Source organism: Nicrophorus vespilloides, unplaced genomic scaffold, assembly GCF_001412225.1.
Source record: "Nicrophorus vespilloides isolate i.1.1-1 unplaced genomic scaffold, Nicve_v1.0, whole genome shotgun sequence".
Lineage (NCBI taxonomy): Eukaryota > Metazoa > Arthropoda > Insecta > Coleoptera > Silphidae > Nicrophorus > Nicrophorus vespilloides.
The window spans coordinates 62,007-76,921 of record NW_017098835.1 but is presented as its reverse complement, the minus strand read 5'-3'; the positions used below and the strand labels follow the sequence as shown (position 1 = coordinate 76,921).

General features: G+C 35.3%; 6 protein-coding genes across 6 annotated transcripts; 3 read left to right on the top strand and 3 right to left on the bottom strand.

Annotated features, from left to right (window-relative positions):
* Nucleotides 1-635: 635 nt before the first annotated feature.
* Nucleotides 636-2,002, bottom strand: LOC108563319 (60S ribosomal protein L23). Its single transcript, XM_017921959.1, has 3 exons — nt 1,907-2,002; nt 1,619-1,702; nt 636-1,048 (listed from the first exon to the last, which is right to left on the bottom strand). The coding sequence occupies exons 1-3, from the start codon at nt 1,917-1,919 to the stop codon at nt 723-725; spliced, it is 423 nt and encodes a 140-aa protein (XP_017777448.1). The 5' UTR covers nt 1,920-2,002; the 3' UTR covers nt 636-722.
* A 917-nt stretch (nt 2,003-2,919) lies between these two features.
* On the top strand, nt 2,920-4,494 carry LOC108563322 (metaxin-2-like). The gene is made up of 4 exons (XM_017921962.1): nt 2,920-3,050; nt 3,130-3,467; nt 3,518-3,759; nt 4,241-4,494. The coding sequence occupies exons 1-4, from the start codon at nt 3,014-3,016 to the stop codon at nt 4,401-4,403; spliced, it is 780 nt and encodes a 259-aa protein (XP_017777451.1). The 5' UTR covers nt 2,920-3,013; the 3' UTR covers nt 4,404-4,494.
* Nucleotides 4,495-4,890: 396 nt separating this feature from the next.
* Nucleotides 4,891-7,633, bottom strand: LOC108563330 (digestive cysteine proteinase 1). The gene is made up of 10 exons (XM_017921971.1): nt 7,488-7,633; nt 6,925-7,036; nt 6,500-6,865; nt 6,332-6,447; nt 6,052-6,276; nt 5,813-5,995; nt 5,635-5,761; nt 5,466-5,574; nt 5,223-5,410; nt 4,891-5,159 (listed from the first exon to the last, which is right to left on the bottom strand). The coding sequence occupies exons 1-10, from the start codon at nt 7,534-7,536 to the stop codon at nt 4,973-4,975; spliced, it is 1,662 nt and encodes a 553-aa protein (XP_017777460.1). The 5' UTR covers nt 7,537-7,633; the 3' UTR covers nt 4,891-4,972.
* Nucleotides 7,634-8,244: 611 nt separating this feature from the next.
* On the bottom strand, nt 8,245-9,655 carry LOC108563321 (39S ribosomal protein L39, mitochondrial). Its single transcript, XM_017921961.1, has 5 exons — nt 9,427-9,655; nt 9,191-9,373; nt 8,892-9,134; nt 8,392-8,834; nt 8,245-8,323 (listed from the first exon to the last, which is right to left on the bottom strand). Exons 1-5 carry the CDS (start codon nt 9,506-9,508, stop codon nt 8,249-8,251), a joined length of 1,026 nt encoding a protein of 341 aa, XP_017777450.1. The 5' UTR covers nt 9,509-9,655; the 3' UTR covers nt 8,245-8,248.
* A 1,298-nt stretch (nt 9,656-10,953) lies between these two features.
* On the top strand, nt 10,954-12,194 carry LOC108563323 (NADH dehydrogenase [ubiquinone] 1 beta subcomplex subunit 9). The gene is made up of 3 exons (XM_017921963.1): nt 10,954-11,142; nt 11,742-11,884; nt 11,956-12,194. The coding sequence occupies exons 1-3, from the start codon at nt 11,042-11,044 to the stop codon at nt 12,147-12,149; spliced, it is 438 nt and encodes a 145-aa protein (XP_017777452.1). The 5' UTR covers nt 10,954-11,041; the 3' UTR covers nt 12,150-12,194.
* Nucleotides 12,195-13,006: 812 nt separating this feature from the next.
* Nucleotides 13,007-14,404, top strand: LOC108563315 (potassium/sodium hyperpolarization-activated cyclic nucleotide-gated channel 1-like). Its single transcript, XM_017921952.1, has 4 exons — nt 13,007-13,421; nt 13,476-13,787; nt 13,837-14,060; nt 14,114-14,404. The coding sequence occupies exons 1-4, from the start codon at nt 13,007-13,009 to the stop codon at nt 14,402-14,404; spliced, it is 1,242 nt and encodes a 413-aa protein (XP_017777441.1).
* Nucleotides 14,405-14,915: the final 511 nt, after the last annotated feature.

Below are 14,915 nucleotides of genomic sequence, written 5' to 3'. Positions count from 1 at the left end.
AACATTTTAAATACATGGCGGTAAAAATAAATAATGAATTATATGTAACTACGTTAATTTGCAAAGAAAGAAATCGAATTGAAGAATTTAGTAACTAAGTATTTGTAATTGAAGACTTAATTATAAAGTATTAAGAACAGCGCCAAAACTAATGAACTATAGTCTTTGTTAAGTGGTTTGCCTTCTAACTATGCGTTTACGCCATCTATGATAGAGTTACCAAAGATAGTATTTTTTGAGTTATTTTAATGAAATTGTAATTACTAATTAGTAATCAATTTCGATACCATTTAATGTTTTAAAGACTTGAAGGAATATCAAATTGAAAATATTGAAGTCAAATTTATTGATAATTCTGTATTCAAGTGTTCATAATTATCTTAAATTTAACAAATTGTTAAATTAGTATTACTTCAAGACTTACTGATGAACAAGAAACAAATCACGAATTGGGAAATTTTGTTTAATTTCTTGTTGATTAGTAAACCAACCCTCAAAGTTTGCTTTCGACCACGTGTTCTTCAACATTTGACCAAAGGGAAACAACGTTATTTTTGCAATCTGCTATTTTCTGTTGAAACAGGATTAAGGAAGAGGATGGAGTAATGTGAATAGGATAATAAATCGAAACATGCCGTTTCTATCTCAAAGGATAAAATGCGTATATTTACCCCTCAAAAACTTTTCTTTTATTAAATAATCAAAAAACTTGTGGAGGAATCTTAGGCGATGCTGCTGGCATTGGACGCTATCCTAGGCCACAAATCGGCGCATTCCTTTGCGACTGGTCCTGTGATAGCGGAGCCCTTCATCTCACCCTTGTTGTTGACAATGACGCCCGCATTATCCTCGAAGTAAATGAACGTTCCGTCCTTCCTGCGGAAAGGCTTACGCTGCCTGATGACTACCGCAGGCATAACCTTCTTACGAAGTTCTGGTTTACCCTTCTTGACGGTAGCGACGAACATGTCACCAGAGCCAGCAGCTGGCAGACGGTTCAAACGACCGCCGATACCTTGTACAGCAATTACATACAAGTTCTTAGCTCCTAAAAAAAAAGAAACGGAAAACATTTTAGTATTGACACTTCAATATGAAAATAAATATAAATTTGTTATTTAATCAATCTACCTTTCCCATGCATAATTGAATCAACACATGGTTATGGCAAATTAAATCAATTTTCACACATGCAAAAATTAAAGGTTGAATCTTTAGGTTATAGACACATTACAAATCTTTAGGTTAGTGCATTGCTTGTGCTATGTGAATTGCTAACTATGCATGTGTTTTTAAAGAAATTTGTAACTGAATCTTTTAAATTAAAATTCAATAGTGAAAAAGTAATTAATTTATAACAAAAATCATAACTATATTGAGTTTAAAATATGTGCAACATGTATTAAGTTATAGCGCCAAATATCAAGTATTTGGTATAACATAAACAATATGCTTAATTTGTACAACTTTTAGATCATTTCTAAGGCTTTAAAACATATGAAAAGCTTTAGGAAATGTTCTAAAGAGATTGTTCGCAAATTAATCAAACAAGCCAAACAAACACATGTTTAATGCATGCAAAAATTGGTGAACAAAGTAATGAAAATATGTTTCTTACCGGTATTATCAGCGCAATTGATAACAGCACCAACGGGCAAACCCAGGGAGATCCTGAATTTGGCTCCGGCGGAACCACCACGTCCTAAAACAAAAATATACAATAGTACATAACCTCACCAAAACTATATCGGCCGAAAATCCACAAAACATCGCAATCATCGTTGAAAATTTTGCCGCACATCGGTTCATCGTATAGATGATCAACGTAAAACGTAACGATTTACTTCATATTTACGATGATGATTGGAATATTCGAAGATTTAGCGCCGGAGACCGAGAAACGTACCTCTCTTCGACATTTTGTTGTGTAGAAAAGGAAGTTGACGGCGGTCGCTGCCTGGTCCTTCTCAACGCTGACGAAAATGCCGCAAGGGGCGCTGTATACCGGTTTGTCAGTTTGGCGGGCAATTGAAATTTTACTGAACGATGGATAATCTGAATAATAAAATTGATACTATCGACGAGGAGACGGAGGACACCTTGCATACAGAACCCACATTGAGTACAGACAGTATTTATGGAGACGCCAAATCTGATCCAGGTTCAAATTAATTTATTTTTTTTAAATTTCCTGAAAATCATTAATTGACAAATTACTTCCAACGCAATCTTAGCTTTAGCCCAGGAAAGATCTTCTCAAACCAAATATACAATAACCCACGCACCTGAGGAACTCAATCAGAATGAAAACGATGATATTGGGTTCGGCACCAGCGAACTTAACTTGCCCTTCGTCACCAACGTGAAAAGCTTGCACAATTTTCAAATAGAACAAACTATGGAAGATGTGCTTAACGAGCTTCAGCAGGAAGGAGTCCTGATTATACCAAGCGTGCAGGATTTGAATAAAATCCCATCCACCGATGATAATTTGGATCAGTTTCAAAGTTTCGAAGACATCTGTGTTCAGAGTTGTGATCAAATTAATAGCATCGGATTGAAAAATGAAGCTAATCAGTTGGAACATACGCATAAAGAAGTTACAGATTCCAAATTTGAAAAGAAAGATTCCAAAGTTACTTTACTTTTGAATGAAATCAATAAGCGCATATTTCCGGATACCGGATCAATCGGAAGCAATGTAAAAGAATGCGAGATTTGCAAGTATTGCAGAGTTATTGGAAACGAAATTATGTACAATCACGGTAAATGTTATAAATTAATTATCGTATTTAGTTATGATGCAGAATTGAATAGCTTTTAATATAACAATTAGCTTTCTATTTGCAAGCTGATTTTTTTTATATTTAAATTGTAATGCATACAGGCAAACAATTAGCAGCAATGTATAGTTGGTTGCATGACAACATATCCAAATATTATCTGATCTGTCACATTTATTCTTAAAAGAAAGAATATTATTGCAATATAGTCAAACTGAAAAAGTGTAATTATGTCGCTTTACGATAAAATCCAATTGGAAATGAAAGGTAATCTATTTCACTGTTTTATGTTCATTCAGTAAATCAATTTATTTGTGATGTTTTACATAATAACACCCTGCTTCAGCTCAAGAGCCTTGGCCTAAAGATGTGAGACTTTTTCAACCCTATGAGGTGGAGCAAATCCTGCTACCTGACAATGCCAACTGCTTGGCTGTGCAGACATTCCTGAAGATGTGCAATTTGGAATACAAAGTTGACCCGAGGCCCAATGCTGAAGCCATGTCACCCACTGGTAAAGTCCCATTCATCAAGTGTGGGGCATTCATCATTGCTGAAATGGAACCAATTGTGCAATTCGTCGGAGGCAAAGGAATCACATTGACTGAATCTATGTCCATGGAGGATAAGGCAGATATGAGGGCCTACATGACCCTTGTCAATAATGTCCTTGGAAATGCTGAGGTAATTTATTATATTTAGATTATCAGTGTGTAATTGAATTGAATTTTCAGATGTATATTTGTTGGTGTGATGATGAGACTTATAGAGAAGTTACAAAAGCTAGGTATGGGTCAATCTACCCATGGCCATTAAACCACATTCAAGTGTGGACAAAGAGGAGTGAAGAGCTTAAGAGGTTGAAGGTTCTGGGTTGGCAGCAAAAGACTTTGGAGGAGGTGTACAATGACGTGGAGACGTGCTGCCAGGCTTTAACGGATCGCTTAGATAAAAACGACTTCTTCTTTGGATCTAAGTGAGTATTAATTTATCAAAATCCATCCTCCAATCCCAATCCTTTCTCATCCTAGGTTTACAGAGCTGGATGCTCTAGTATACTCCCACCTATTCCTCATACTGAACATACCCTTGCCAGCGCATCTAGGTATGATCGTGAAGAAATTCGACACGCTCGTGAAATTCTGCAAAAAAATTGATACTGAAATTATGGGAAGGGAAACTGATCTTACACCTCGCCAATATTACAAGCAAACCAAGCATGTTGCATTCCGAGTAAGATCTAAAGAAATTAAAGCAGTATCTCTCAATATTTTATTAAAATACTTTGAAGGAACGACCAACAAGCAGCCGTCCGAAGTCCGCAGTGAAAGTGCGTCGCGAGAAAATCCTATCAGAATCCTCCCTCTCCATTCAAGTTTGAATCCAATTCGTTTTGCAACATTCATCATCTTCCAAACTGCATATTTATAAAAATTCTTTGTTTATTTGTCCTGCAGACCTACCGAACTCGAGGCTCTCATCTTTGGACATCTGTACACTATTTTGACAACGCCATTACCAAATTCCGCATTAGCCGATACAGTTAAAAACTTCCCGGAGCTTATCAATCTCATCAAGAGAATTGAAAAGACGTACTTCAAACGGGAAACAAATCATTAATGTTATATAAATACGACGAAAAGTAGGTTTTATTTGTATATACAATATATATTTAGTCCATCCAAATACATTGCAATTGTTAATTCTTTGTTTGTTTTTCTCTTCTTTTTTTGTTACTTATTGATTTAACCTAAATTAATTGTAATCATTTTTATTATTTGAGTTAAGTCAGTGACTGATTGTCATTAATTGTTTTAAATAAATATATTTAATACAATCTAATAATCATTTTTTATTACGTGTTTCAACATTTTTAATTGTAGCAACACAGGAGAATATATTTTTTTGTATCACATTGAATACTACAGCTTTTTAAATCATCAATATCGTGTTTTAATAATTAATAAGTTAATGGAATTGATGCCAATCAATTTCATAACATGAAAAAACATATTTAACTTTAATAACTTTGTAAGATTTTGTAGAATTCTATTATTTCTAAAAAAGACAGGATTTTTTTTGCTGGGTAAATATATAAAACAGGGTAGTATTAGTTGTAGAAATATTTGTTATTTATATTATATTGCTTTCGTTAAAATCACTAATATTGTAAACTTATTTAGTTCTTCCTACATAGTCACGTAAGTAGGCGTAGTCATGACGCCGCAATTGTTGTTCTCGGCCGACATCAAAATGTAGCCATCGTTGCCCCAATAATTGGACCAACTGTTCTTAACCAACCAATAGTCTTTACCATTGATGCTACCGTATCCAACAGCGAGAACGGCGTGATCCAATTCGTCCAATTTGTTTCCGCTAAGAAACAAACAAAAAATATAGAAGTTTATAAAGAGACAAGATTAGATAATCTTAATTTACCATTTGGGTTCGTAATAAACACCGTTCGAATAGAAGCTGAAGGAACGTGGACTGGCGTCAATGGCAACGCTGATTGGTCCGTGCTTGAGCAAAGCCAGCTTCAAAGCGTTTTCATCGCCGGAAGTAACGTTAACGTAACCGGTGATCTTAGCAGTCAAAGTGACATTGTTGACGTGGCAATAACCATCCTAGAATAGATATTATTTTGAGAAATGAGCGTTTTGTCTTGTGCAGAGAACATACTTGTCCCAAGTAAGGTCCATATTCTTCTTCGGTTGGAACACCTCCGTGTTTAAGCATCCATTGGTAAGCGCGGAAGTCTTCACCACCATCGCAACCATTATTTCCGTATCTTTAAAACAAAAAAAAACAAAAATTAGTATATAAGCAATGGTCACGTTTTAAATCTTACCCCCAAGAGCAATCAACCAAAGCTTGCTGAGACAAACGAACCAAGTTACCCCCATTCTTCAAGAAATACGCGCCTTCAATAGCTCCGATGGTACCGAAAGACCAGCAAGAACCGCAAACGGATTGATCTGAAAAAACAATCAATTAGTATCACCTACATTCAAACGATTGATAATTACCTTTAACAGGGGTCACAGCTCCGTAAATTCTCCAATCGAATTGAGTTGGTAATTGATCGGCTTTGATATTGGTATAAGGGAACTTGTCTCCGCCGTTGTAACCTCCGGAATTGATGCGACCTCTCAACGCCTTCAGCTCGACCGGAGTGCGATCGGCCAAGTGATTCACGGACATAGTGAAACCTAATCAAAAGAAAACATTTAAAAGAAAATCACAAAAAAATACAATTTAAACTTACTCTTGCGTTGCCTGTTGTGTGCGTGGATATATCTGATGTTCTGCCTGAAGACTTCCTTGCGTTTGAAGTGTTCCATGTTGCTGTATTGTTTACCATGCTTGTTCACAAATTTCTTGTACTCAAAATCGACGTGCGTGGTTGTCGCCGGATGGATGAACTCCTTCATCGGGTTAAAGGTGTAAATGTGACGATCTCCGGGTCCCGGAAAAGCACTGCATTTCATACCTAAAACATATTTGTTTAAATGAAATCAATGAATTAGGTTGAAGATTTAATTTACCTTGATCGACTTCGAACGTGTTTGGATCGATGTTATTGATGTCATAGTAATCGTATTCCAAGTAATAATGGTCGTAGTGCGAACCTAACAAAGTGTTATATCCCTTCATTTCGTATCTGAAATAAATCGTAATTAGATTATGATTAAATCTGATACGATTTCATTTACCTGACTGGAACAGCGTATTTAATGTCCTGATTGTTCTGATCGTTCTTCCATTTCATCCACATGGTGTATTTGTTCGATTTTTGGCCGATCTTCTCGGTCATCACCCATTTTTCGGTAGCGGTTCCATCGATGATCTCTTCTCCGACGCATTCGAATCCGGTGAGGCTCGGAAGAATCGCTTGTGGTTCGATCGAATATTCCTCGGTCCCGTTCACTTGCAGACAAGTGTTGGAGTTCAATTCGGTTTCGGTGGTAACCGGAGCGATTTTCAAACTGGTCCCGAATCCTCCGCTAGTACCAAGCTGATAGGTCTTCACCATTCCACCGTAATAGTCGATACGAGATTGCTTAGCCGGAGCATCGTACCTAATATAAAACGAATCGATAGAAACTTTCTAATTCTCAACTTTTGAAAAATACATTACCAAGCGTAGAAGGGTTCGCTGATTTCCGCGTAAGGTATAAACAAAGTGCCTTTTACAGTGTAAACTGGACTCCAATTAGGATTCTTTAGTTTACGCAATTTCTTTGCTTCACCTACAAAATAAAGAAAAAATAATGCGTATTTATTAAACAAATCATAATAAACTCTTAAAACGAAAGTAATAAAAAGAAATAATTGCAAATAATTACGTCAAGCTTTGCTTTTAAAATAAATAAACAACTAAGATATCGAAAATGTTTCTTCAGCTGAAAAGAAATTCTTTCGATAAAGACGTATTTAAAAATAATCGGAAAAGATTTGCAGTAAATATTTTGCATGCGCTTTGCAAATATAATCTAATCTGTTTTTGTTTGCAACAGAAGAATTATTGTTGCATTTAAACGTTTCTCGGTGAAAGCAAAATCGATAAGACGTGTAATTTTAGACGTGCTTTGGTTAGGATGAGCAATGTCGAGAGAACGCAATAATTGTAATTCGCACGACATTCTTAATCGAATCACACCGCGTTCGTAAACCCATTGTTCATTAATATAAACCAATTACCTGCAAGAACCACCAAAGCGAAAGCGGCTAAAACGAGGATCGTCTTCATCTTCGTTGCGAACAGTTCGTGCCTCGGATCACAACTGATGAGGAGTACGGACGGCCGGAGAAGCGGAGCGAAATTTATTTAAAAATCCTGACCTCTTACAGAGAGCAAAACAGATGATAAAAGTGTAGAAGGAGGTTTAGATTGACGAGCGGCGCGTCAGCTTTTTACGTATCGAAACCACTTTTCAGGCTCAATTATAGGGATTTCTATTTCAGCCGTGCACCTGCATATGTATAATCCTACCAGGTAGAAAATTCAAAACAAAAATAAAACGAACCCTCCTACCTACTTTTAAGAAAACTACTATTTTCTTTTAAAAGCGCATTATTGATTTTGTGAATACAAAAATCCCACTGGGTTATCTCCGCTCATTGTTCTTTGTATTTTTGTTTGTTTAGGTTTTAATTCTCTTAACGCATTCCTGCATTGGAAGACTTTGTTATTTCGTATGTCTGTTTACTCTATGAAAAAAAATCTATTATCAATTTGTGTCGTCGGGGTCAATAAATTAATAATTTTATCAGAGAGTTTACACGAGCAAGAAGTTTCCGTGTTTCGTTTGCTCAAATACAACACCAATATAAAAATATTTGTTTTTTTTTACATTAGAAATCGGTTGCATTGTTAGTAGTTTGTAAGCGAAAAGGTAAATATCGTAATATTTAAATTTATTTAAAAATACAAATTACTATTGTAATAAATAGAATTGGATTTAGTTCGTCGCTTGAGCCATGAAACTGTTATCCTCTGTGGTAACGTCCTGAGAGCCTGGAATCCTTGCAGAATTCTAAAAAAAAAATCAAATTTGAAATCAATGAATCCTATATAAGTAGACTTTTATCAATGTAAACTCACCAAATTCTTCGCTCGTTCTTCCAATAAACCATAAGCGAAATGATTCAAAACGATGCTACTCGGCAAGGCGACACCCTGGAACCTGTAAACTGGACTTCCTTTGATATCCGTGTCCAATTTAATAACATTCGTCACGGTCGTTCTGCCCAGCTGATTGGTATTAGCGATCATCGGGCCTTTCGAGATATCCACATTAGGTCCAGCTCTGAACAGTGTAACTTTTCCATTATTGTTAGCAGCGATGTCCGGAATTTGCATCGTCTTATGCGGATTCTCCTTAAACAAAACCAACGCAAAATCTGCCGTCACATCGAGACACTCGATCGGATGAGCCTGTTGACAGAATTTGATCATTTCCATTGATAACACCCTGAGCTCACTGCTTGTAGGAACCCAATTGTCCAAAGACAATTGTATATCATAAACGAAACTTCCGGATTTGACTAAAACCAATTCAATCTTATACTCATCAAATTATTGTAAACTCATGTAACAATCACCATTTGGTATGGGGAAACTGTGCAGTTGAACATCAACTTTATCTTTGAATGCATTGCTTGCTACAGCACCTAGCAAAAAGCTGCACGTCCTCCAGAACGCCTTATTCACCTGTCCAGGCTGAGATACTTTGTAATCCAAAAACTCCAATTTGCAAGAATCTGGTAAAGGTTTGTGCATGTGCCAAAGAGTTTCACCATTGATCAGAGCCACAGCTGTTTTATTCATTATGGTTTCATTAAGATCTGAAAAGAAATACAACTATAGTTTTTTTGCATTTCAATTAATTAAGTTTGCATACGCCTTGCACAATCATATGGAGTGGAAATTAGTTTATTCATGACATAAGTCTTTGACTCGGATTTACATTGCACTTCTACTTCAATCTTGTCAATCCTTCCAATCTCTTCCCTCTGCCTTTTCTTCTCCAAATCAAAGAGTTCATTTTGTCTGGTTGATTCACTTTGCAAGTTACCCAAGAATCCTGAAAAATTATAATAGAAAATTGTATTTCTTTCTTCAAATTTTATATCTTACTTTTATTCGTGCATTTATTCAATCTGCTTCTAACGAAAAGCGAATACATTTTGCTGGTGGATAAAGTAATTTTCGAGTTCATTTCTATTTATTTTCATTCATATAATTCAATAATTCTAACCTATAAGAAATCTTAGGTTAGGTCCAGCTGTTAGAAATATGCATATAATGGACCACTCATATACTGGACCATCAACAGAGGGCGCTGCACGTACGGGCACTACCAACTGCAGGACTTACATCACCAACTGAAGTACCGAAACCAATTAGGAGCCTTATGCAAATCCAAGCGATAAATGTGGCCCACATCAGCCCTCATACCGAGCTTAACACATCGATAGTCAGCTTTGCAGATTGTCCTCTATTGGTGGTTCGGCATAACAGTGGTCCGTAGTACGTATATTCCTAACACAAAACCTGCAATTTCGACTATGGCGCCATCAACCAGAGAATACTGCAATTAATGTAGTAAACAAAGGGAATTCAAATTGTTGCAATTGATTTTAACACATTTCAGTGCTTATTCAATCACAAATCGACCCTTCCATAGGTCTATGAGTGCTTAAATATACAATGATTATTATTAAGTTTACACCTGGGATATTCTTAAACTTTTTCATTTATAAAAATGCTAAAAACTTGGTTGCAGTTCGGCTGATCTGCTGCATCTTAGAAATATAATATCATGACTAAAACCGCGTGTTATCGGAGGGTTACCTGTACTGTCGAGTACCAGGAGATCAGAGAAGCGAAGAGTTTGTCTTTGTCGTTTTAAAACGCGCGCAAATTCTTTAGAACATTGCATGAATTTCAGTTTCGAAATTTTCGTACTAGGATAACATGAGTTGAGAGATGTGCAGCTGCTGCATTCTTGATGGTTGTTAGGCGTGCATCATATGGGTTAGAACTAGCTGTAAAAGCGACCTCTTCTATTCATAAGCTCCTGATATTCAATTTTCTAAAATCCCGTTTGAACTCATTTACTTATTCTGGGGAAAACGAGGAAAGTTTAGTTTGTAAATAAATAAATGTAGAAAATAATTATAGTACAAATATTAAGTTTTTGAAATATTTTAACATAAACTTTGGAAATAAAGCATTAAGGTAAAGACAAATTATATAAATAAGTATGTTTATATCATATAAAAGTTCCATTTATTGATCCGAATAATTATTATATTGATAATTTTCCAATTGGATTATAAATTTTATCTAATATGTTACTTTTTATATTATTTCTACTACCAGATGAATACTAACAATTTATTTCTTATTATACGTATTTTATATCAATATTAGATTGTTCTTCGTAAGGATAGTAAAGTTTTTAATTATTAACATTATGATGTGTAAATTAAGTTGCCTATCTAGAATTATAAGTTTTAAAAATTATTAATAAAACTTGAGTATTAGGTACATTTAATGATACAATTAAAGAATATTTCTGGTTATTATAGCTTCTTGCAATATTCTAGAAAATATTAAGATCTTTATTTTGAGCTCCATCTGAATGAGATACATTTAATTATCCTGACATCAGCTGTCGTTCGTTGACAGTTGAAGAAATTCAGTATTTTTTTAGAGATCCTAAGGGTGCGCTAAATTTGAATTAAGAATGGCCCAATTACCTGTTTTGGGACTAGTCTCCCATACCAGGAAGGTGCAGAACTTATACAAGAGATCCCTGCGTCACCTGGAGAACTGGTACGACAGAAGGTGAGTTTGAGGTTATGTTACATAACCCACTATGTATAATAATGAAGAGATCCACTCGTACAGAGCTTCCAAAAGGAAAACCCTTGAATGTTACCCATACCTAAATCCCTATTTCCATTTATTCTTATAGGAAGAAATGCCTAAGGAGCTGCAATTATCCTGTTATGCGAATGGAAGATTACTTTGGCTTGTTGCAGATACAGGAAAACTATGATAACCAAGAATGAAATAGTGAAAAGGGTCATTTTTATTGAGTGCCAATTGTTTACATATCTTCTGAATTCAAGTTCTTCCACACCAGTATGAAAAATGAGAAGAGTGCACAAAATTTAAGGAAAACATACAAATCTTGAGGTGTCTGTATATCAAATTCAAGAATATCATTTATTACTTCACCAAATTTCGAAAGGCACTCAAAAATGTATTCAGATACCTGGAAATATATTGAGACATTAATATTGAATTCGATATTTGCAAATAAATTTACCATCTTATATAATTTGAAATTTTTGACAAGTGCCAAAACTTGAATTTTTTGACTTTGCTAGAACAGTTTAATTTTGAATTTTATTGGAAATTTTGTTGTTGTTTTTTTTTAGAGAGGTCTTCAGATACCATGCTGTGCTTATGAGGAAGAAGTTCGATGATAATCGCGAAATCAAAGATATGCGTATCGTGAAAGATCTTATGAATAAAGCGGAAGACGAACTTTTCCAGAAGGCTCATTGGCACCCAAGGAAATGTAAATATTGCTTGTTTATAGGAAAAAAAAAATATTACGAAGGTTTGTTATTACATTCTAATGATTTTTAGTCCCGGAATCGCCCGGAGGTGTTGCCTACGCAAGAGAAGTCATCCCACCAGATTGGGTCCTCGACTATTGGCATCCATTGGAGAAAGCCCAATACAAAGATTACTTCGCAAGGAGGGAACAACGCAAGATTGAATTCATCAGGGAGTGGGACAAGAAGTACGGAAAGACTTCGCCGGTCCCCGGAGAACATTAAACTGTTTATAGACAAATAGAAAATAAACACATGTACATTAGTTAATAATAATCGTTTTGCTGTTTCCTTGATTCGTGTATGCACTCTGTTTAACCTTCCCAGGAAATACCGGATAATTAACTAAGAAACATGTTTACTATGAAGTCACGCTTATTTGAAAATTAACCAATTTGTTTTTTTTTTAAATACGTTTTATCTAACTGGTTACCATAGATTCAAATAAACATTGAGACTTAAAGTTTTATCTGCAAGCAGAATTTGCCGAAGAAGCGATGCATTTCTACAGCAATCACGTGTGCACTTTGGATGATGACACGACGCAAGCTCTGAAGAACATGAAACGCTGGAGGTTGAACTTCTGGAGCATCAAATTAATTTCGGTGCGAAATCCGATGACGAAGTTCTACTTTCGCAGCTTGGATTCCATCGACAAAGAGATCAAACGCCATATGTCTCTTAAATACAAGCACATTATTCATCCGTTCTGTTTATTCAGGTATTCCTTTTTGTTGTTGTCGATAGGTGAGTGACTTCTTAATGTTTTGCAGAGTTTGGTGGGAAGCTATTTTCTTGGTGATTTTTTACATATATCTGTTCATCGTCCCGATGAATATTCTTTTTATGCCCAGTAGCATTGACACGAATATCGTTGGATATTTTGAATATACCTCGACAACAGAAGTTTTTCTAGATTTTCTTAACCTTCTGGACTTAATTCTTCAATTTTGCACCGGTTTCTGCATACAGAATAAGAAAGAGGTCATACTTGCGCCTTCGAGCATCAATAGGTGAATAATTTTTTAAAAATTTAAATGGATTTTAAGTATATTACATAATTTATATAATCTAGACATTACATGGCTTCATTCGGATTCTACTGCGATTTGGTGTGCTCAATACCGATATACTTGATAACTGGTGTAATTTGTAAAATATACCCGAGTTTGCGGATATCGAAGGTCCTAAGGATCTGCGAGATTGTGACCATGTTCAAATTTCTTCGCATCAAGAAGTTTTTAAAGTACTTGGGTCACACCACTGAACTGATCAGACATTACTACTACTCTAGGCGAAGCCTCAAGTATCTCTTAGTTTCCCTTTTGGCGCTTCATTGGTCTACGTGCATGTACATCTCTATATCCGAATGGTTTTACTACTTCAATCACGATAATGAGTACCCAATTCCCAGTTTATCAACGAGAAACGCGCTTCTCTACGATTACCTATCCATTTACTGCCAATCTCTGCATAAGGTCAGTTCGTATCTCTTAGGTAACTACTTCGAAAACGTATCTCGCGTAGGTAAATAAGTTGAAGAACTTTTAGGCGTATCGATTGTGACTGGATTTCGCAGAACAGTTTACTTCCAAATTACGGAACCCCGCGAGCTCACCTGCTTCTTGATTTTCTCCCCAATCGGTTACATCTTCTGCAACTTGCTTCTGGTGTTGGTTCTTCAGATGATCATCTCCATGAACTCCTCCGAGATCAAGTACAATGAGATTCTATCGCAGGTGAACTGCTACATGTCGCACAAAGATTTGCCTAACAACATGAAGGAGCGAATCCTTTCTTATTACGATTACCGCTTCCAGAAGAAATATTTCAGGGAGAGCACCATAATGGCTATGCTTTCCGGTGAGTACTACTAACATTGCCATCCTCAAATCACAAATCCAATTTGCAGAAACTCTTCGGAGAGACATCAATTTACATTCTTGTCGCACGCTTATCGACAGTGTTCCACTATTAAAAGACTTACCTTCCGAAATCATCTCGGAGGTCGTTCACCATTTAAGGCACGAAGTCTTTCTGTACAATGACATAATTGTAAAGGCAGGTGCAATCGGTGATTGCATGTACTTCATATCTAATGGAACTGTAGCAGTATCAACGCCAACCGGAAAAGAAGTTAATGAAACATTTCCATTAATTTAACATAATTGTTAAGTATTACCTTCCAGATTTGCCATCTGCAAGATGGGGCTTACTTTGGCGAAATCGCTTTAATATCCAAAGATCAGAAACGCGTTGCCAATGTTGTTGCAATTGAAATCTGCGAGATTTACAGGCTGGACCGAAGGAATTTCAGAAACTGCTTTCCCACTAATTCAGTGTTCTACAAGAAAATAGAGCAGATCGCTCAGGAGAGAATGGAGAAGACGGTTTTGCTAGAAGAGCTACATAAAAAGTATGTTTTAGAGAGGACAACGAAGCACAAAGCAGAGGAAGCTCAAAATATAGATATTTTCTAATTTCGTTTTAATTATTTAATTTGAATAACTTTCATTAATAAATTAGTTATTTATTTGTATTAATATTTTAATAAACAGCGTATTTCTATTTATTTAAATTTTAAGTTTGATTTATTGCAACAATAAATTAATTATTTAAAAATTACAAATATTTAAAGCATTTGAGAAGATATAAATAATGTTACTCTTTATTATGTTATTTTTTAATTATAGCGCTTGATAGAATATAAAAATAACTTTGTGAAAAGTTACATTCATAATATTTATAATTTCTTTTAAATGTGAATGAATTGTTTCAATTATATTTTATTAATTTATACAAAAATTGTAAATGAAAGTAGTTTTTTTTGTAGACTAATAAATTTAAAATGTATACCTTACGTAAAATAATTGGAAACTTTTTAATTCGAAATATGTTTATGATTTGTTCTATAGAAATTTCGATAAGCAATAGGTTTTGAATCTAAAAATGATTCTTAACGAAAACAATCTCTTGCGTGTTTGGTATGAG

What these genes read in the sequence shown, in the direction of transcription:
- LOC108563319 (XM_017921959.1), bottom strand. An exon ending in CAATTGCGCTGATAATACCG is followed by an intron (nt 1,049 to 1,618) that starts GTAAGAAACATA and finishes CTTTTTTTTTAG; the next exon opens with GAGCTAAGAACTTGTATGTA.
- LOC108563322 (XM_017921962.1), top strand. Translation starts at nt 3,014, where the DNA reads ATGTCGCTTTACGATAAAATCCAATTGGAAATGAAAG. An exon ending in ATGTCCTTGGAAATGCTGAG is followed by an intron (nt 3,468 to 3,517) that starts GTAATTTATTAT and finishes TTGAATTTTCAG; the next exon opens with ATGTATATTTGTTGGTGTGA. An exon ending in GACTTCTTCTTTGGATCTAA is followed by an intron (nt 3,760 to 4,240) that starts GTGAGTATTAAT and finishes TTTGTCCTGCAG; the next exon opens with ACCTACCGAACTCGAGGCTC.
- LOC108563330 (XM_017921971.1), bottom strand. Translation starts at nt 7,536, where the DNA reads ATGAAGACGATCCTCGTTTTAGCCGCTTTCGCTTTGGTGGTTCTTGCA. An exon ending in AGCTGTGACCCCTGTTAAAG is followed by an intron (nt 5,762 to 5,812) that starts GTAATTATCAAT and finishes TTGTTTTTTCAG; the next exon opens with ATCAATCCGTTTGCGGTTCT. An exon ending in TTGGTTGATTGCTCTTGGGG is followed by an intron (nt 5,575 to 5,634) that starts GTAAGATTTAAA and finishes TTTGTTTTAAAG; the next exon opens with ATACGGAAATAATGGTTGCG.
- LOC108563321 (XM_017921961.1), bottom strand. Translation starts at nt 9,508, where the DNA reads ATGAACTCGAAAATTACTTTATCCACCAGCAAAATGTATTCGCTTTTC. An exon ending in CAGTTTCCCCATACCAAATG is followed by an intron (nt 8,835 to 8,891) that starts GTGATTGTTACA and finishes AATTGGTTTTAG; the next exon opens with TCAAATCCGGAAGTTTCGTT. An exon ending in AAGAACGAGCGAAGAATTTG is followed by an intron (nt 8,324 to 8,391) that starts GTGAGTTTACAT and finishes TTTTTTTTTTAG; the next exon opens with AATTCTGCAAGGATTCCAGG.
- LOC108563323 (XM_017921963.1), top strand. Translation starts at nt 11,042, where the DNA reads ATGGCCCAATTACCTGTTTTGGGACTAGTCTCCCATACCAGGAAGGTG. An exon ending in GAGAACTGGTACGACAGAAG is followed by an intron (nt 11,143 to 11,741) that starts GTGAGTTTGAGG and finishes GTTTTTTTTTAG; the next exon opens with AGAGGTCTTCAGATACCATG. An exon ending in TCATTGGCACCCAAGGAAAT is followed by an intron (nt 11,885 to 11,955) that starts GTAAATATTGCT and finishes AATGATTTTTAG; the next exon opens with TCCCGGAATCGCCCGGAGGT.
- LOC108563315 (XM_017921952.1), top strand. Translation starts at nt 13,007, where the DNA reads ATGGCTTCATTCGGATTCTACTGCGATTTGGTGTGCTCAATACCGATA. An exon ending in GGTCAGTTCGTATCTCTTAG is followed by an intron (nt 13,422 to 13,475) that starts GTAACTACTTCG and finishes AAGAACTTTTAG; the next exon opens with GCGTATCGATTGTGACTGGA. An exon ending in CATAATGGCTATGCTTTCCG is followed by an intron (nt 13,788 to 13,836) that starts GTGAGTACTACT and finishes TCCAATTTGCAG; the next exon opens with AAACTCTTCGGAGAGACATC.